The following is a 22,032-nucleotide window of genomic DNA, read 5'->3' as shown; positions in this document are numbered from 1 at the left end:
CCTTGCTTTCTGAACTCTTTTAACTAGGCATTCTACCTAATAAAGAGTATTCTTATACATATATTTACTCATATACAAAGTGTTCCAAAATAGGCATATTACTGTTAACAGTGAAAAAAAGCAGGTTACTAGACATTATTATTAGTTTTGTTTTGTTCTAAAAAAGTAATATATTTGTGGGGGTTAAGGTCTGGAGGAATACATACCCAATGGTTAACAGTACTTACTTTTGAAGAGGCGAGTATGAATTAGAGGCTTTTATTACACATATGATTTTTTTACAATAAAATTACACACACTCATATATTACTAAAAATAAATTTTAAAGCAGGTTCATCTTTTTAATTTATTTATATATTGTTCATGTTATATGTTCTTTGTAATATCTGTTACTTATTATTATCACTAGACTTTAACATGTCACAAAGACTTTTATGCTTAAACAAAACCTTCTAAGTCCCTTACTTGGTAACAAAAATTAAAAAAAAACAAGTGTGACTGCTAATGAGTACAGAGTTTCTTGTTGAGGTGATGAAAATGTTCTGGTGTTACCGATGGTGGCGATGGTTACACAATCTTGTGAATATACTAAAAACCACTGAACTGTATACTTTAAAATCGTTAACTTTATGGTATGTGAATTATAGCTCAATTCTTTCTCACTGTGTGTACTCACCTGTAGTTGTTATATTCTCTCTCTTTCAATTGATCAATATGTCTCTTCTTCAACAGCAGCTTTTGTTTTTCCACAATCAGAAGCGGTCTACAAATACGACCTGCATCTGTATAGATCCGAATCTCCCTCTCTCGAATATCTCTGATCATAGAAACCTAGACATTAAAAAAAAAAAATCTCAAGGACTTTTATTTTCTCTGTATCATCAAGGTTTAGCTAAAAATGCAAGAAAACTAATGAATTTCTGGAGCACCCAATTATCAAACAAAATGGACAAATTTTAGTTTATCACTGGTTAATATACTAAAAACATAGGTATAATTTTAAATTTTATAAAGGATAAATATCTAACCATGGTAATTATAGAGCTGAACAGCAGCATCTAGTAATGATGTCATGTAAGATAAAGCAAACTAAAAAACTATTTTTGGTATCACAAACACTAGTAACTGGCAATTTCTTACTTTGCCCCTTTGATAATCTCATATACTTCACTCTGTAACCTTCTGACAACCTGCCCTATATCACTCTGACTTGACAATACTTTCCCAGTAATAAGCCTGACTTCTCCCCTCACCTAACAGACAAACGGCTTACAGCCCAGCTGTCCAATATAATAGCTGTTAACCACATGACTCCTGAGCACCTAAAATGTGGCCAATGCAAACTGACATATACTGTAAGTATAAGCTACACACTGGATTGCAAAGACAGTACCACACACACACAAACACAAAAAGTAAAGTTTTTCACTAATAATATTTACTTTGATTATATGTTAAAACTGTAGTATTTTAGATGCATCAGGTCAAATAAAATGTATCACTTAAGTTATTTTCTTTTGTTTTTTACTTTTTAAAATGGCAGCTAGAAAAATTTTAATTGAATATGTAGCCCACATTGTATTTCTCCCAAGTAGTGCTAAAAAATATATTCCTAGAATATATCAAAAATATAAAAAATTTGCGATAAAGAGCATAATAATTATTAAAAGCACTGCAGAATCTAAAGTACCTATATATAAAAAAATAAGTAAAAAAAACAATTTCAAGTTAACTGTCTAGATTTAATATATAATCTTGGAAGTTAGCTACGAAACAGACTGACAATAAGCTGGGAAATGAAAAAATAAACTGCTATTTATCTACAAACGTACTTTTAGAAAGTAAAATCACATCTGGATACTTTTATTATAAAAGAAAAGACTGAGTCTATTTAAGAAAGGAAAAGATATGAATTACTCAGTTTAAAAACAGTAGTAAACCAGCCCTGACCAGTTAGGTTTCATCCAGCAAAGTAAAAGGTCACCAGTTCAAATCCCAGTCAGGGCACATGCCTAGGTTGCTGGTTCAGTCCCCGGTTGGGGCATGTACTAAAGGCACCAACCAACGTTTTTTTCTCATATCGATGTTTCTCTCCCTTTCTTTCTCCCTCCCTTCCCCTCTCTTTAAAATTAAATTAATAAGTCTTTAAAAAATAGTAAGGCATAAAAGCTTTACCAAAAATATCAAGTTCTCCAAAACTAAAGCATCAAAGTCAATAAGAAGAAAATGTTCCAAGTTCTTAGCCCACTTCCTATCCTTGAAAAATAATATGAGAAATAGCGTCTGTGAGCGAACACGAGTGGCATTTTCAAGTCTCATAAAAGACACTGCTCTCAAATGCTCTGCCTTGAATCCTTAGAGAACCTAGTAGAATGAACACAGCTCTAGTAACTTAACAGAAGGGCAGAAATTGAGTTGTGCCTCTCAAAGGCCAAACAGTAACTTATGTTCCAAAGGAAACAGGTGTTCTTTAGTACATTTAGAGGACTATTGACAGGAAAGCCGAACAAGCCCAACAGATGACTCAAGTTAGATATGGGGAAAATGGGAACTTCTGATAATCAGAAAATATGAAGGAAAAGGAAAAGTACAGAATACTTCTGAAAAATAGACATAATTCCCCCACGGAATGGCTCCCAACATCACTCTCCAACAGGAGATTAAACTGCCTAGTCCAATTACAATGTTCAACAAATATTCAAGGTCTACTGTATGCCAGCACCGTGTTCAAAGTGGAAAATCCAGTCATAGTAAGACATGTTCCCTGTCTCTGAGGAGTTAACAATGTAGTGAGTCAGGCAAATGAATCGATAGTTACTATATGGTATAAGCATCATGGAAGAAGTATTTAAGTAAATATGTTATCTACAATAACAATAATCTAAATATGGGGGTCAGTGAACAGTGTACAGGCCAAATCTGCCCTCGCCTGTCATCTGTTTTTATACATAAAGTTTTATTGGTTTACATACTGTCTGTGGCTGCTTTTCACTATACCAGGGTTGAATGAACAACAGACACTGCATGGTAAACAAAGCCTGAAATATTTAATATTTGGCCCTTTATAGAAAATGCTTGCTTGCCATCCCGGCTGATGTGGCACAATGAATTGAGCACTGGCCTAGGAAGCAAAAGGTCTCCAGTTTGATTCCCAGTCAGGGCACGTACCTGGGTTGGGGGCCAAGTCCCCAGTACGGGTGCAAGAGAGGCAACCATGCAGTGATGTTTCTCTCCTTCTCTTTCTCCCTCCCTTCCCCTCTAAAACTAAATAAATAAAATAAATAAATAAATCTTTTTTTTAAAAAAAGGAAAGAAAATGATTGCCAACCTCGGATCTAAATCAAACTGGGAGGTCACATAAGGGATCCTGAAGAAGGTGAGTGTTAATATGCTTTTGCAGAATAAGTAAAATTTACCTGGAAAAAGTAATAAGCACACCCTTCTCCCTACTGCCTGTTTTTAAGGAGGCATTGGGCCACAGGGAGGACAAATACTCCAGGTGGAGGGAATGTGCCATGAAAAGGTAAAAAGGCCTAAAATAGCAAGAATTCAGTTTTACCTCAGAGAATACAGAAAAGCTGAAGATGGTTCTCAGCAGAAAAACATGGCATTAACAAAGTTCTTATTCATAAAAAATATAGCCAATTTTGGTTCTTAGGTTTTCTCTTAGCCCTGCCTACCCTCAAATGAAACATGCTCTTCCTGCCTTCAAGCTGTGAAAACACTGGGTCAAAACCTAGGCTGTCTGCCTGCTAGAGTAAGGCCTGGAACAACCAAACTCTCTGCTCTGCTCTGCTAGGTAGAAAGGAGGCCAGCTACTAGCTCAAGTGTATTAGAGTTTCCCTCCAAATCCACTTCCACCTAGAGAGACCCCAACAGTAGATTTGGAAGAATCAAAAGGCTTAATACAGTACTAAAAGCAAAAGCCCTATCTTAGGAAGTAATAAAGCTCACGTTATATTTTAGTAATTTGTTAAAAATCCAGCCTTATCCCAAAGCATTTCACTACCCACCTATATATGAGAATTGATTAGAGGTGTATCACACTTTGTGAATGAATCTCTAGATTCAGAAGGTTCAGAGATGATTATTCCCTTTTTTAAAGCATTGTTGTCAGCCCTGACTGGTGTGGCTCAGATGGCTGGGCACTGTCTGCAAAGCAAAACCTCACAGGTTCCACTTCGGGTCAGGGCAGATGCCTGGGTCGCAATTAGGTCCCCGGTTGGGGCACATTCAAGAGGCAACCAACAGATGTTTCTCTCAATATTTCCCTCCCTCTATTTCTTCCTCCCTTCCCCTCTCTCTAAAAAATACAATAAAACATTGTTGTCAGCCTTATAAAAAGATCCTCAAAAAATTCCTTTTAGTTTAAAATATAATTTAATAATTTAAATTACATATCAGTTTTTAGGTGCATATATCTAAAGCAGTAGAGCAAACAATACCTTATACTAATTGAATTTAGCTCAAAATATCACCTACACTGTTGACAATTCAAGAAACCAGTTAAAGATGCCAATACAAAGATAATTTCCTCTCGTCTTATGCCTTATTTAGAAATCCCACAGATCATGCCCTCTTAATTAGACTCTTACTTCAGACACGATGATATCCATCTGACGCCGCAATTTTCTCAGAGTGTTCATAAGCTGTTCAGGATCTTTATGTATTCCAACCCAGCAGCCATTAACAAAAATTTTGGTTGCACTAAAATATAAAACCAAAAGCATTTTCCATTTAATAACTCTATACTAAGCTATAACCAAAAATTAACAATAGCTTTTTTTTTATTGCATCTATACACACTCAGCAATAGCTGCAGGAGAAATTTCTTCTAAATTTTCCATACTCCATTCTTCTAAAAATTCCAGAATTGGAGAAGGTTGAGATCCAACTGAAATATAAGCCATCAGGGCTAAATTCTTCACAAGTCCTACAGCATGGCCCTTGGAATAATAAACCAAGTATTAGCCATACTGATTTAACATGCCTATCAAAATTCTCTTTCATAAACACTTTTTCTTCAATTAGATTTTAGGATTTACTCTTACTTTCAAAGAACAAATTTAAAATAATATCATAGTTCTATACCACACTACATAATTAAATAAAAACTCACTCTGAAAATAATTATATCCTAAGCAATCACTGGCAGACTTTTTGTTCCAAACATAAATTCTCATGCATTACCTCTGGGGTCTCAGCAGGACACACCATTCCCCACAATGTATTATGCAACTGTCTTGGTTTGGCCAACTTGCCATCTCTACCAATAGGAGAATTCAAACGACGCAGATGAGAAAGAGTAGATGCAAAAGTCAGGCGGTTTAATACCTAGAACACAATAATAAAGTTTTAAAGTTCAGGCATTTGTTACACTATCACATTTTTGGCAAATACTAGAACGAAGCAAAGTCATTTTTTCACATATAACCCATTACCCATCAAATTGACCCGATCCTGCCTTTCTCTGTCCTTTCCCAGGATAATCTTGTTCACTCGCATAACTTCCATAATTTAACTGCCCCTTTAAACAGGGATGGTAAATATGTAGTGTACAATTCTAATACACCATCACGTGGCATAAATGTTTTCTTTATAGTGTAGATTTTTTATTTGTTTTCTTCTGTCGCATCCCAGTGCCTAGAACAGTACTTGGCATACATCAGGCACTCAGTAAACATTAAATGGTACCAACTCACATGCCTTTGACCATGACAGACATCACTAATCCATCCCAGTATGAAACCTCTGAATCCAACAAGGATATTCAATCCTTACAGAATATTCAATTCTGTAAGGATATTCAATACTTACAGAATATCAATCAAGGCAATAGTTACAAGTAAGGTAACATTTAGAGGAAATAGAGCGAGCAATACGAGCTCAATATAGCTAATAACAAATCACCATCTTTCCCAGTCCTAACAACCCTAACCTCCCTCTTCTTCCTAAGTCTCCCATCACCCTTCCCTTAATCTTCCAATCCAGAAATCTCAAAATAGTTTTTGCCTTAGACTTCCTCACATCACACGTCAACAAACATATCTCGTCAACTATATTTTCAAATTCTCTCAGAAACTCAACCTCTCCATTCCCAATGGCACAGCAACATACCAGCCCCTCAGCCCTTACCTATACTTCTATCATCACCTCGTAAGTTCCTGCAATGTCCCCTCCAATCTACCCTCCTCAATTACCAGATTAAAACACAGGCATGTCACATCTCTCACCCATTTAAAAAATTTTACAACAGCTCCCCACCAACTACTGAGGAGCACACTTTTAAAACTCTTCTCTATGAAGTCCCAAACGACCTTCCTGTACCAGCCTCCGAAACTTCTGAATCTGTCGACACGGCCAAACACCCTCTCATCTCCATACTTTTGACCATGCTGCTGCCACGGAAGGGAACGCATTCCCCCACACTGCTCTGCCTGCTCTGTAAAGCCATCTGACCCGCCTCCGGGAAGATCTGCTCTCTTTTCTATACTCTATGGAGTTTTCCATCACTTAACTAGTCAATCTCAAAATCTTACAAAACGTACTTCCTAAATAGGTCTCAAATTTGACTCCACTCTCCATCGCTGTACCATTGCTCTACTCCAGGCCCCAATTACTTTTCACTCAGCCTGTTACAACAATCTTCCTCCCACCGACTTTATCATTCTCAAATCTTTTCTTCACACTGCCAATTACTGTGAAATTACCTAAAAACAAAAATTAACATGCTGTTCCCCTCTCCAACCCTGTCTTCCTAACCCTCCCACTTTGATTTGAAAGTCCTAGACTGCTCTAGCTCCTCCCACAAATACTGGTTCTCTTCCCTCCATCCCTTTGTTCAGGATATCAAGAAATTTTCTCCAATTTTCCTGCAAGCCACTGGTTCTCCACTCCTGCCAGGCTTGGACTACTTCCCAATTACCCTTCACCCTCACAGCTGTGTTAAATGCTTTTTCCAGCATTCCCACAAAGCAGTTGTGCACATCTATCCTTATATATCCTATACCATGTTGTAACTATCTATTTACATATATCTATGAGTATAAATGGTAAGCTACTAGAGATTAGGAATGATGTTTTATTTATCTCTGCATCACCAATGCGTGGCAGAACTCCTGGTTCATCAAAAGTCCCAAGAACCAACCATTCACTGAACAGGCAACGCAGAATTTATCATAACACAGCTCACAGCCGACAGAGCTGTACTCAGATGAATGTTTCCTCCAGTAGATGGTGAGCTCCTCGAGGGCTGGAACAGTATCCCACTCGTGTTTGTGATTACAGCATCACAAACACTACGTATACTCAATAAATCCTTACTAAAGGAACTAGAAATTTAACTTTGCTATCAGAAAGCCTCCCAGAATTTCTCAGAGCCTCTAGGTTTCCAGGAATCAAGCACTTGAAGTTGGTATCTGAATGCCAAATTAACCAGGTGGTATTAGTACAAGCAAAGAGGCCATGATCCAGAAAAGGAAAAGCATAAAGTTAGATATTACATTATAGATTCTCACTCTTCAATAAAAACTAAATAGAAAAAAATTTAAATGCCTGGTGAGACATTCCCCATTATTCCATCTGAGAGTAGCTACTGCAATCACTGTACACACAGCCAGCCAACAGAGAAATCAGCGTTAGAAGTTCTATATTTTGCAACAAAGTGGATGCCCATTTGTATTCTCAGACAGCTTCTAATATGAAGCTTTTAAGACATAAAAATTTCACTCACATGGGCTGTCTCACCTCCCTAATAGCTACGCTAATTTATTAACTATCTTGATGAAAGCCAAAACCTTAAGTCCCGTTGGTAATAGTAATAGATAACTTAAGAAAAATTCATTTTCATAATTTAAAACCCTCTAGTGCTTTTAATTCACATTAAAAGCAAAATAATTCACATTCAATGAATGAAAGAATCTATTCGGCCCACAGCATATTCCTGTCAAGCCTGGAGTCACGGTCGACATCCTTACCTGAGATACTCCAGCTCTGGCTTGATGAGCTTTCTTTTGGTCGCCCCAGTTTCCAGTAGCTAAAGAATATTTTAGGCCATCAGATATAATTCTTGTTTTAATTGCCAACTCCAAGTTAAAATCCTTTCCTCGATCAATAAACTTCTGTGCATAGATCCTTACTTCTTTAAGCAAATTCTTAAACATGCTGCCAAATAAAATGGTACCGTTTTTACACAAGTAAAAGTCTACATCATGTATCCTCAGTAGGAACAATATTGTCCACAAGGGGACAAAAAGTGGTTGGAGTAGAGAAAGAGAGGCATTACTACTCTTTTAATGTATAACGTACAGATTTACATAGAGTATATAAGTATATATGGAGAGCAGTTAGGGGCAAAGAATGTCAAAAGAGGTTATTTACTGGGGTAATAAAAAAAAGTTAAAATTAACACCAATCTATAACACACTAAAAAACAGAACACGTACAAAACACTGCTAATATTATCTTATTTTTTATTAAATTGCCTACATATTTTATTTTTAAAAATAATTTTTCTAATTTTAAAAGTATATATTCAGCCCTGGCTGGTGTAGCTCAGTGGATTGAGCACAGGCCTGGGAACCATGCAATCACCGTTCGATTCCCAGTCAGGGCACATGCCTGGGTTGCAGGCCAGTTCCCAGCAGGTGATGCACGAGAGGCAACCATACATTGATATTTCTCTCCCTCTCTCCTTCCCTTCCGCTCTAAAGATAAATAAATAAAATCTAAAAAGAAAAAGAAGATTTTTTTAAAAAGTATATATTCACCATAAAAAAATATATAAAAATGTAACAAAAATAAAATGAAAATCACATACAACCCCAATACCATAAGACAACCACTGCTAATATTCTGATAGAGTTCCCTCCAGCTTTTGTGTTTTTATAAAATGCAAAACCAGGACTAATAAAAGTTCTAATATCAGCTCTTAGAGAATCAGGGCAATAATTCAACTTTTTCAAATGCCTTGCAAAGCAATCAGAGAAATAAAGAAAATGTAAACGAGAGCCATAATAAACTGTTCTCACAAACCTGAAATTCTCAGACATGAAGCAGAACTAAATCTGGGCCAGTGGCAAGAGAACATAGTTAACCTCGTATGCACCCAGCATGAATGCCAAGATAGTTTAGCAATGACCAATCTAAAATGAAATCTCTCTACTTGTAATAATGTCATTTTATAATTGCTTACCCTCTAAATAAGAATGCAAGTAGTGGTCCAGCAAGATCCAATCTTTTGTTTCCATAGTGATCTCTGTCATCTAATTCTCTTCTACCCAAAGCTGCTAGAAGCAACCTATGAACCATGTACCTTAAAAAAAGAAAAGAAAATACATGATGTTTGGCATTTTTAAAAGTTTATATATTAAAAATCATTTTTGACATTTTGAACTTTAAGAAAAGCTCTATCTCAACTATACATTTTGCAAAGAACTTAAAACAATGAAATTTAACATACCCCAAGAAATAAGCTTTTTTGGTCTCACAAAAATCACTGACACCAACATGAGGGAGCATTTCTTTTTGTAGGACTTCCTTTGCGTATTTAATTCTTTTCTCTTTGGTGACGCCAGGTTTTGCCCCTCTTGAGCCAATGAAATTTAGTGCAACATTCTGTTCTTGGATGACAAAAGCTTCATCAAGAGAAGGTTTAACCTATCAGAGAATTTACATAAAAGTTATTTTAAATTTCATATTTTCACCTTAAAAATGAATCAACTGTTAACTTTTAATATGTTAACTATCCCGATAAATTTAATCGATTATGCAAATACTTTTAGAAAATCAAGGAATCAAAAAAATCTTAGAACATGAAGATATTTTAGGCATCTAGAGATCTCTAACAAAACCCACTGATCAGAACTGTCCGAAAAATACAAATAATTCCATTATAAAAACAATAGTTTTTTTTACATTTTAATAAATAATGGTAAAACAAAGATCCTTCAAATTATCTAAAATCAATTTAGAGAAGTTTAAGTCAAATTAAAATTTACTAACCTACATACAAATCAATAAATGTGCCAGATTGTCTTAAAACCTTGGTTTAAGAGGTTTTTTATCCTGTAAATAAAACCACTCACTTTTTTGTAAAGGAGAGTATTTTAAAGGCACATTGTTAGGGAGACCTGCATTCCACACCTGCCCCTAACTACTGCAGCTCTGGTATATCAGCAGCCATGTAATTGTAATCAGTTTCCTCATCTACAGAGGCTAAACAAAATCATCTCTAAATCCCATTTAGGTTCTAACACCTTTGTAAAGTTTCCATTTTACACAATAATGAACGTGAGAAATGAGGGGCAACATTTAGTAAAGCTGGCCCCTGTAAATACACTTTAAGTCCTATCACAGCTACTGACGTGCCCTTCCCATCTTTGATTTCCTATGTCCATGTCTCACTGATTCGCAAGTTTTAACATCCAAATTCCAATCATAGAACCAAAGATCAGAAACACATCAGGTCAACCAGTAAAAGTGAGGCTACAGTATGGTAAACAAAAGGAATCTTTTTAAAGGTAATTGTCATTATGAAACTGTTTCTTAAGGTTAATATGAATCTGAAAAAAGGAATAAGAATAGCAATGTATATTCAGTAAAAGAAAACACTCTTGCACAGTGAATGCTTAACTCAGATGTAAAATTTGACTTGAGCTTCATAAGAGATATAGAAACAAACAGTAATTTTCAGAAAGACAATATGCATATATATATGGGTGTATATATATATATATATATATATATATATATACACACACACACATACACACATAAAAAAGGCAAAAAAGACAATATACATAAAGCAAATCAGGTCTTTCACTTTACTAAGAAAATCCCAGTACTATCTGAACCCAGTTCAAATCACTTGGAATGCCTTTTGGATAAAAGATAACATGTATTACTTTTTAAAAAATAATTACTTAAGTATAAAAAAAAGCATATGACTACTGGTGAAAGCTTAAACCAGTAAAATCTAAACAGAACCCATTTTACTCATGTAACCGTATCAATAAACACTCTAATAACTAAAATGTATTCCCCTTTCTAACCTTGTGACTAATGCTTAGCCTGCATTTTACCATATCTCTCTGTAGTCTTAAGGTCTCTGAACGATTCAGAACAATTTTAAGATTCAAATACTATTTATTCAGACAAGGACCATTAATAGAAAAGACTGATAAGGAAATGAGTATTTATCTAGACTCAAAGGACCTTCCCACAAAAATTGTAACTTTACAGAAGAGGAACTTAAAAGACACCACACTGTACAGTTAACATTACAAATAAACGGGCAAAACATCATCATGTGATTCCTGATGGCAATGTCCTGGGAGGTACGTAACATTATCTCTGTATTTTTCTTGCCCCTAAATGCATAAATTGAATCAAATCATGAGGAAATATCAGAAAACCCAAATTGAAGAAAATTATACAAAATAAATGGCCTATCCTCTCCAAAACTTTCAATGTTATTAAACACTGAGGAAAAAGAAGAGAAAAAGAGACAGAAAACAATATGCAACACATGATCCTGGACTGGATTCTGAACCAGGAAAAAGAAATGCCATTAACAACATTATCAGGACAACTGGCAAAAACCTGAGTAAGATCTGTGGGTTACCAGAATTGTAGGTAAGTTCCCATATTTTTAGGACCATCAGATGCACCTAGGTTTTAGAGGAGGAAAACAGGAAAAAAACTTTTGAAGCAAAAAAATGTAGTAAAATATTTAATGACCTGTGACCCTCCCTGTTCCATCCACCCCTCAACAGTGAGCCAGGTAAGCTACATTTGGACTATAAGACACATCCCCACTTTCCTCCCAAATGGGGGGCGGGGAGTATGTCTTATAGTCCAAAAAATACAGTAAATGTCCTGATTATGTAAGTGAATTGAATGCCCTGGTTCTTAGGAAATACACACTGAAGTTTTTAGGAATAAAGGGCATGACCCCTGAAACGTACTCTCTGATGTTCCAGAAATAAGGTGCATGTAAACAGAATACTAAAGAAAATGTGACAAAGGTTACAACAGGTAAAGAGGATACAGGAGTTCTTCGCAATTTCCTGTAAGTTTGAAATTACATCAAAATAAATAGTAAAAAAAATTACAGACTACTAATTTTCACATTTTTCTAAATTATACCAGACTGGAATGCTTCTAAAACTTTCCTTACTACTCTTCTTTCTTGCAGCTGTTAATGAACCCTGACACATCTAGTTTTCACATCTATTTTATTGAGAATTATCCGGAAAGAACCCGAGGCTAAAGGCTTTCACTACATGAAAAAGGGAATGAGATATGTGAGAAATTGCTCTTCAGAGCAGCTTTCTACTTGTTTTACAATTAGCAACAATCAGTAACTTTGAACATCTCATAAAACATGAGAAATATACTTTGTTTACATATTACCATTTCCATCATCTCCGGATCTTCAAAATCATAAATAATATGCTCTAAAATATCTCTGTCAGACACAAAACCTAATGCTCTGAACACAATAATGATGGGGACTTCTTGCTTGATATATGGTAAAGTTGCCACAATGCGCTGACCAATAGCACTCTTTTTTGCACCCTAGGAAAATAAAATATTAGAATATAAGTATACAGATATAACAGCCATATGAAAACATGGTAAGAACCATTTTATATACATGTTAATCACTGTAAATATTTCAAAAGAAGCATGCCTCTCACGCTATAAGGAATGTATTATGCCTACTTTTCAAAACCATTGGATCAGATTTATTAATTTTATGGACAGATTTGTCATTTAGATCTGAGAAAACATCCTTTCTCTACTACTGCCTACCAAAATTCTCTCAGAATCACCAAACACTGTTCTTGGAAATGACTTTTTGGCTGCAAAAAGTGTATGAACATTGACCCCTCAGTTTCTCTACCCACAAAATCAATCAATCAATCAACTCTTTGGAAGAAAAGAGAGACTATGAAAAAGTGAGAGAGAACACAGACAGAACTACGTTGAAAAAAAGCTGAAAATAAGTATTAGCTCAGAGCTGGTCTATGTGGTATCATCTCCTTGTTTGAATTAACAGCCTATCTCACAAGCTTTGTTTTTTTTCTAATCTCTTTTTAATTGTACACACAAAAACAAAATAAAAATTACTAGCCTAAACTGGCATTCAATATGTGGCTTCTCAGTTTTAATCACATTTCTTTCCTTCAATGCCAAATTCTACGTTCTCTTGGCCTCGAAACCCTGCATTATCACGATCCCTCCAACAGCAGTTTCTGTGTCTTCCTCTTCCACCTCAGGCCTCCCTCCTCAGAAACCTGATCCCACCTCACGGCGATTCGCTAACAACTTTTCATAAATGATCTCCAAATCCTCATCTTGATCTTTTTTCTGTACTCTCAGCCCTCAGATGTCCAACTACCATTTGGTTATTTCTATCAATTATTCCATTCAGTCTATTTGTTTCATCACAGATCTTTTTCCAAATAAGCAAAACATTCAAAAATAATGCCTACATCACTCTTCCCCCCAAAAAACTTTTGTCTCAAAATGAAATCAATAGATTCTCTCTAAAAATAAATGCTTGGAAGTTTTTTTTACACAGACGTTAGGACAGAAATCACAGAATCTTAAATGGCTCATCTTCACACTCTATCAAACCTATCACTAAATCCAGATGACTTTCCTTTCTCTGCCTCTAAGTAATTCATTTTGCCCATTTGTTGCCATGACAATCTCTCTAACACATGTTGTGTTCTTATCTCTGCCCTCCACAACCCAGGCCAATGCTTCTCAAAAATAAATGCACATTGCAACCACCTGGGGATCTTTTCCAAACTTGGGCCTCATCCCACTCTCATTTACAAGTAAAAACCTTTTAAATTAACATCTATTCTACACACAAGTTTAACTGGAGGCAGTTAAAACTCTAATCTTCAAGGTTTTGATCTTTGTGAGACTTATAAAAAGTGAAATTAGACTGCAGAACTATTTGTAAGAGCACAGGACTGGAAACCTAAATGACCACCTTAAGAGAAATAGTTAAATTATGCTACATCTGCAAATGGAATATCATAGTCCAAAAAGAATGATCGAGTACGAATGTAAACATAACTTTAAAAGATACCAGCAAAGTGTGTACAGTATGCTCCCACTTGTATTTTCTGCATTAAGATTATTTCTGGACTTATTCACAAGAAATTTTCAAAAGCAGCTGCCTCTACAGAAAAGACCTGGGAGTCAAAGACTACTTTTTATAGATACCCTTTACTGTACTTCTTGAACTATTTTATTATGCATGTCTGACTTATTCAAAAGAAATTTTAGCCCTGCCTGGTGTGGCTCAGTGGGTTGAGTGCCAGCCTGCAAACCAAAGGGCTGCCGATTTCGATTCCCAGTCAGGGCACATGCCTGGGTTGTGGGCCAGGTCCCTAGTAGCAGGCATGTGAGAGGCAACCACACACACTGATGTTTCTCTTCCTCTCTTTCTCCCTCCCCTCTCTCTATAAATAAATAAATAAAATCTTTAAAAATTTTTAATAGAAAATGTACATAAAATTAAATAGAGGAAATTACAACTACTTTCCAAGATAGCTGTAAAGATTAAATCAAGCAGTTTGAACAACTTAATTGGCACACCGAAAACATTCTAATAACCTATTATTAGATTACATTATTTTAAGTAACATCCTTATGGTAGGAAGCTTCAAAGATAGTGCCTGACCATCCCTGCCTACTACTATTATCACCTATGTAATTGCCTGGCAATGGAGTAGGGTGCTGAGCATACTGACTTGCATCTAACAAAAACAGTATAGCAAAAATGATAAGATGTCACTTCCAAGATTAAGTTATAAAAGACTGTGATTTCCACCTTGCTTGTACACTCTATGGTCTTCCCAATTACTCTCTCTGATGAAGCCAGGTGCCATATTGTCAGCTGCTATATACAGGGAACCCATGTGACAAGGAACTAACAGAAGCTTCCAGCCAATAGCCAGCAAGGAACAGAGACTCTCAGATCAAGAGCCCACAGTGAATTGAATCCTACCAACAACCATGTGAATTAGGCTTAAGATGACTGCAGTCTAGGCAAACACACTGACTGAAGCTTTGTGAGCTAGGGGATCAACTAGGGGATCCAGCTAAGCCTCACCAAGATTTTGGATACAGAAACTGTGAAAAAATATACGTTGCTACTGGAGTAATTTGTTACACAGCAATAAGTAAATAATACAATGCCTGTCATGTAACACTGATAATACATGTTTAAGAAAAGCTTTCTGACTAAGAATCCAGTCTGTAAATTACAAACAACATTATATCCCAGTCCATACCTGACCTCCTCTTGCCAGCATGCTAACCCAAATTGTACTGGTGGGTCGGGAAGAATTCTCCAGACATGATCTACACTCCCCTGTGTAGGCATATTTAGAATCCTTTTTGGCAAACACATAGACTGTGTTTGTTGCCATTTTCTCTTGAGCAATCAGAACCTATATGGACAATAAAAAAAATTACAGCCAGAAATCCCGTAAGGTCCCTCCTTGAAATAGAAAGAAGAGTGAAATCTGTATCTTAATTTAATCTGATCACATAGGCTCACTGAAACATCAATTCTTGAACATTACAAATTCCATTTTGCATAAATGCTTCATAGAAACAAGTTCAAACAACAGACCTTATTTCTAGTGCATATTATATAATACAGCTACATAAAATTTTGGTTCATATAACTTAAACTCTCACACCTCTATAAATACTTCAACTGTCACTTCCAGATTATTCTGTATAAAAGTTTACTTTTTAATTTCAACTTTTATAATTTAAATCTTAATCATCATTGTGTAAATTTTTAAAAATAATGCTACTATACCTTTTCTGACCCATTAATAATGAAATAGCCACCAGGATCCAAGGGGCATTCATTTAATTCACAAAGATCACGATCTGTTAAGCCATTCAATAGGCAGTAAGTTGAACGCAACATAATTGGAATTTTTCCTATAAAAGTTTTCTGATGCTGAGTCTGAAGTTGTTCTTCACCTTCTTTAATAACTGTTTTTGTTATATCAACATAAAGTGGAGCAGAATACCTTCGAAAATAAAAACAAAACATAAGTAATAGTAAGGTATTCGCTAAAACTCTCAACTCTTTAAACTTACATTTTCTGAATTATATTATTTCACTACCAGCTGCTAGGAAAAAAATCTTTTCTTACGTGAGATTTCTTAATCTGGCCTCATTTGGCATCATTGGTGAAGGAGCACCATCTCTTTCCCAGTGGGTAGGCTTGGAGAGATAAATTTGTTCAAACTTCAGCAAATATCTTGGCTGAAATAAAACCAAAGCAACGAATGGGGTAAATAATTTTTTTCCATAAAAGTTTTAATGATTCCATTTCAATTCATATTAACATTTTGAGAAGAAGCTATAAAAAGGAACAAAATTCATCCACTTTACTAACAGGGATGTTCCAAAGTCAACATTCTTATTCCATAGATGTCAAGTTTTATACTTAATCACTTCCTTAAGACAGAAAAAACAAAAAAGCCATTTAATATATCAAAAGTAAATAAGGACTATGTACATCTCATGTGCTCTAAATTTGTAACAGTTAAAATGTATTTGTATTAAAAATCTACATAGTTCCATGTGCCTTCTCCTTAGTTAAGGTCAGAAGTTAGGCACAAGGTTATCAGATAACAAAGATAAGGTAACCCATACAATTAAGAGCTTCCCTCTGATTTCTCAAGAGACCTTATAGGCAAGAAGGGGCTGGAAAGAAGTATTCCAAGTCATGAATGGCAAGGACCTGCATCCAAGATTGCTCTGTCCAGCAAAGCTTTCATTTAGAATGGAAGGGCAGATAAAGTGCTTCTCAGATAAGGTCCAGTTAAAGGAGTTCATCATCACCAAGCCCTTATTTTATGAAATGTTAAAGGGACTTATCTAAGAAAAAGATCAGAAACATGTACAGTAAAATGACAGCAAACTCACAATTATTAACAACTATATCTAAAACAAAAACAAAAACAAACTAAGCAAACAACTAGAACAGGAACAGAACAATAGAAATGGCAAGCACATGGAGGGTTAACAACAGAGGAGTGGGAGAAGAGAGGGGGGAAAAGGTTCAGACAATAAGTAGCATAAATGGTAGGTAGAAAATAGACAGGGGGAGGGCAAGAATAATATGGGAAATACAGAAGCTAAAGAACTTATGACACATGGACATGAACTAAAGCGGGGGAATGTGGGTGGGAGAGAGTGTGCAGGGTGGAAGAGAATGAAGGAGGGGAATGGGACAACTGTAATAACATAATCAATAAAATATATTTAAAAAAAGGAGTTTCCCTCTAATCTAATCAATAGAACACCAGAAAAAACTACACCTAAATTTTGTATGTTTCTTACATAAAACATACAAAAAGATACTAATTATTCTATGTAAAGTAGTAGAACTTCCAACCCTAGTTGACTATAGCTCAGCAGGAGAAAAAAAAGAAGGGTCTCAATTAAATATCTATTTGTGTCCTGGTTGGTGTGGCTCAGTAGGTTGAGTGCTGGCCTGAAAACCAAGGGTTGCTGGTTCAATTCCCAGTCACAGCATATGCCTGGGTTGCAGGCCAGATCCCCAGTTGGGAACACGAAAGAGGCAACCACACATCAATGTTTCTCTCCCTTTCTCCCTCCCTTCTCCTCTCTCTAAAAATAAATAAGATCTTTAAAATTATATATGTGTGTGTGTGTATGTATATACATTTGCTGCCCAATAACAAGATCCATGAGAGCTTTCCAAAGATAAATGGATAGTTTCTCTCTAAATCAAATCTCAAAGAAAGAGAAGATGGGACCAAACAAACCACTGAAAGTACGTTGACCCTCCAGTTTCCCAAAATGGGGTAAATAAAGGGCAAAGAGAACTGGTGATGGTAATAAAGCAAAGGGAAGCCTTCCATCTACTCTTATTTCCACCATCACCCTAGTCTAGGACATCGTTATTTTAAATTTAGGCTAGTCCAAGATTTTTCAACAACTCCCCATGACACCCAAAAATATCCAAACCCTGGGTCTGGTTCCATCTCATTTTCCATCAGCAGCTACCAAAAACAGATCAAACCAAAAATCATATACTGAATATTGTGGTCCCCATTCCATCCCCGAGCCAAACACACCAAGCATTTTCTTGCTGAAATGCTTAAGTATTTTTTCTATACTAAAAGAAGTTCCACCCTGCCCCCAATAGTCCTTCAAATACTTTTATGATTCTTTTATACTGGCGAAGAAACAAGTGGGTTTTTCTGATGGAATATGACTATTTTTGGCTTGCTTCATCTTATTTCTGAGTTCTCTCCTCCCAACTATTAAATACCTACTATCTGAATAGGACTAGGGTTTTGGATTACAGTTGACCCTTGAACAACTTGAGGGTTGAGGTGCCAACCCATACCCCCAATCTCATGCAGTCAAAAATCTGCATATAACTTTAGACTCCCCCAAACCTTAACTACTAACAGCCTACTGTTGACTGAAAGCCTTACTGATAACATAAACAGTCAATTAACACATTCTGAATATTAAATGTATTATATACAATAGTCTTACAATAAAGCTAGATGACAGAGAGTGTTATTAAGAGAATCATAAGGAAAATACATTTTTATTAATGCACTGTATTTATCAAGACTATAAGTTTACACAATGTATGTACAAGATGAAAAAGATCCACATGTATGTGGACTCAAGCAGTTCAAATCCATGTTGTTCAAGGGTCAACTATACTTGCAAAAATGCATCTCTCCATTTGTAAAAATAAAGTAGGAGCTGACTGAAGACCCATTAGTACTCTGCTAAACACACTGACTGGCTTTTTTGTTTAACCTTTAAGACAGGTGAGATTTCAAATCTATAGTCTTCTTTCACTTATGTTATTTTATTATATAACCATCTTACCGGTTCTTCAACTTCTCCACTTGCATGCTGAGCTTCAGCTTGAAGGTCTATAGGTGGAGCATCTTCCACAATTCTTTGAACAGACATCTGAATAAACTCATCGAAAGAATCCAGCTGTTGTCTGACCAAGCCTTTCTCATCAAAATAGGAACTGGGAAAATATTTGAGTTCATAATTAGTTACAACTCAGTAATGTTTTCTAGTACATTTCCCCATTTTCATTATAATTAAATTCAATAAATAATCATTAAATACCAACCACTACATGACCACCACTACTCAAGACACTATGAGGTATCCAAAAAAGGGGTGAGACTAGGAAAACTTTCTTTGTAGAACTTAAGTTTACAGAAGCAAGACTTATAGGCAAAATAATTAAATACAACATAAGAATTATACAGGAGCACTAATTTACAAATGTCCTTTATAGACAGATTTCATCCAACCTCTTAGAAACATTTCTTGACAAAAATGTCAGGAGAGAAAACTAAAAAAATGCAGTCAAAGATAAAAACAAGAGCTCTAATTTCAATAGGAGCTAAGATGATATTAGCGACCTTTAAAACATGCATGAAGAATTTCAATTTTAGGTTAAAAATTATTCTATTTTGAGTATGTTAAAGGTGGGATAAGAGTAAGGCATTTAAGTGAAAATGCTCAGCAAATGACTGATGATAAAAAAATGGATGAAACTGCTCTTACAAATAAAAAGTCTATTAAATTTTTTTTTTAATGGAGCATGGGTAGGAGATCAGAACTAGTAGCACAGATATAGAAATCACATAGTGAAGCCCTAAAGGATGAAGAATCTAAAAGAGCAGACTTTATTGTTTATAAGGAATACATACTTGTTCATGTGAGGGATGGGGAAAGATATAGATAAAGAAACAAGTAGAGCCTCACCACCAGCCTCCCCGTTTGGCATCACTGGGTCACCTTGCAGATCACTGGCATGCTTACATACTGCCTTTGGGTTAAGGTGCCACCCTGATTTAATCAACTATGACCACCAAAACTAGAAGTCTGATCCTATGGTAGGTAACACAGCACACAATGCTTGTGTAAGCCAATGCTTGCCTGAGACAATTTGCTTCACAGAGACTGTGAGCTAACAGGAGAGAAGTGTCTCACGACCATTTGAGTCAGCCAGTGATATTTAAGAAACACACAGAAAGCACTATGTGTTAATATAAATAGCAATAGTTTTTATGCACAATTAATGTTTTTTTTTAAAATCTTTATAAAACAATGGACAAATTCCATTCCCCTAGGAAGCTAAGCCATAGCTACTTTTCCCAAAATCATTAGAACAGTGCTTCACTTGAATGTAATCCTTTAAATGCCTAAATTATGTATTTCATATTTATATCTAATATTGTAATTATCTTACCAGAATTCATCTTACTGAAGTCACTAGTGATATTGCTACCACATTCACATGGCTTGGGAAAGATCACTAGATGTTAAAAACCAAAAGAACAAAACATCATCTCACAATAACCACAGCACCTACCAAAATGTAAAAGTCATTTCTTTTGCAAAAAATACTGAATGTGGTGACCATTCACAATTTTATCCTTCAGCAATCTACCACATATGCTGAAAACAATTCATTTTCATCAATGACCAAAATATTCTTTGAATATGGATGGGCATATCCCACAGAACATCTACCTGGCTTTTATTTCTTAGGAAAAGGCCTCTTGGTGGTTAATATTCAAACATAATAGAAAATCCAAATGTTTCAATACAAATTCTTTATAGCCCATGTTTAATAGGAAAAATATGTATTAACATCCTAAAACTCCATACATTTTTAACAAAACAATGTTGAGGAAAGGTTCAGTTATATTCCAAATACAAATGGCAGAATGATAGAAGCATGTGTTCTTTGCAAAGGGAGAAAATGTCAACCAGAGGATGTGTATCCTGGAGCTGGCGGGGATCAAAGAGGCACCATCATGTTACATACAGAAGACATCATGTTAGTTTATTACTTAAAAGTTACTTTTCTGTCTGTGGCCAAACCACCCAGAGCACACCTGATCTTGTCTGGTCTCAGAAAAGTTATTTTTCTTACCTACATGTAAGGCTTCTTCCAGAGTTTTATTACATTAATTACACTTAGAATTAGGGGAATTGGAGTTGAAATATAACCTATTATAACATTATCCATTTAAAATAAAAACAAATCAAATCAATTTCACCAGTGATGAAACAAATACACATTTGTACCTCCTAATGTAAGGCCCCAAGAGCAGAACGTCACTACTACCAAAAACAGCCTTCCAAATCTAAGAAGACATCAGACAAATCCTAAGCTGAGGGGCATTCTCAAAAGTAACTGCTCTGCCCTGACTGGTGTAGCTCTGTGGGATGGGTATTGTCCCACTAACTGAAAGGTCACCAGTTCGATTCCCTGTCAGGGCACATGCCTAGGGTGCTCCCCAGGTCCTCGTTGGGGGTGCATGAAGCAACTGATTGATGTTTTTTCTCTCACATCAGTATTTCTCTCCCTCCCTTCCCATCTGTCTAAAAACAAACAAATAAAATCTTGAAAAAAATAAAAAATAACTGGCCTATATTCTTCAAGAATGTCAAGGTCAAAAAAAAAAAAAGAGGAAGACTGAGGAACTGTTCTAGATTACAGAAGATAAAAGAATAAAACCTGAAAACCAAACGCATTATATGATCCTAGGTTGGATCCAAAATCAGAAAAAATAATTTATTTTGCTATAAACATTAATGAGACAAGTGGCAAAATTTGGGTAAGGTTTATAGATTAAATAAAATTAAAACTGGGTTGGCCAAAAGTCCATACAGTTTTTTCTGTAAAATAAAAAGACATTTTCATTTTCAACAATAACTTTATTGATTTGGATATTGTGGGTATGTTGGCCCCCTCCCACAATTGGCTTCTAGTGGGTAGAGGCCAGGGGTGCTGCTAAACATCTTCCAATGCATAGGACAGCTTTATAACAAAGAATTATTTGGCCAAAATGTCAATAGTACCAAGAAACTTTGCAAACCACTTCTGACACGTTCCATCAGTTACATCACCTTCTTCACATACTGCACAAACCTATTCTTGC

The 22,032-nt window shown here is 35.7% G+C and overlaps 1 protein-coding gene across 1 annotated transcript in view; it reads right to left on the bottom strand.

Annotated features, from left to right (window-relative positions):
• Positions 1 to 22,032, bottom strand: part of POLR2B (RNA polymerase II subunit B) — a 42,663-nt gene that overhangs the window by 14,738 nt on the left and 5,893 nt on the right. Inside the window, exons 3-14 of the mRNA XM_037162272.2 lie at positions 18,941 to 19,091; positions 16,206 to 16,318; positions 15,860 to 16,079; positions 15,321 to 15,479; positions 12,415 to 12,579; positions 9,461 to 9,657; positions 9,194 to 9,313; positions 7,977 to 8,163; positions 5,191 to 5,334; positions 4,807 to 4,946; positions 4,596 to 4,707; positions 677 to 831 (exon numbers count right to left, since the gene is read on the bottom strand). Of these exons, the coding sequence (XP_037018167.1) occupies positions 677 to 831; positions 4,596 to 4,707; positions 4,807 to 4,946; positions 5,191 to 5,334; positions 7,977 to 8,163; positions 9,194 to 9,313; positions 9,461 to 9,657; positions 12,415 to 12,579; positions 15,321 to 15,479; positions 15,860 to 16,079; positions 16,206 to 16,318; positions 18,941 to 19,091 (1,863 nt within the window). The remainder of the gene's footprint in view (positions 1 to 676; positions 832 to 4,595; positions 4,708 to 4,806; positions 4,947 to 5,190; positions 5,335 to 7,976; positions 8,164 to 9,193; positions 9,314 to 9,460; positions 9,658 to 12,414; positions 12,580 to 15,320; positions 15,480 to 15,859; positions 16,080 to 16,205; positions 16,319 to 18,940; positions 19,092 to 22,032) is intronic.

The sequence above is a fragment of the Artibeus jamaicensis genome, unplaced genomic scaffold (genome assembly GCF_021234435.1).
Source record: "Artibeus jamaicensis isolate MK-2021 breed Jamaican fruit bat unplaced genomic scaffold, CSHL_Jam_final contig_889, whole genome shotgun sequence".
Lineage (NCBI taxonomy): Eukaryota > Metazoa > Chordata > Mammalia > Chiroptera > Phyllostomidae > Artibeus > Artibeus jamaicensis.
This window is presented reverse-complemented; position numbering and strand designations above follow the sequence as displayed.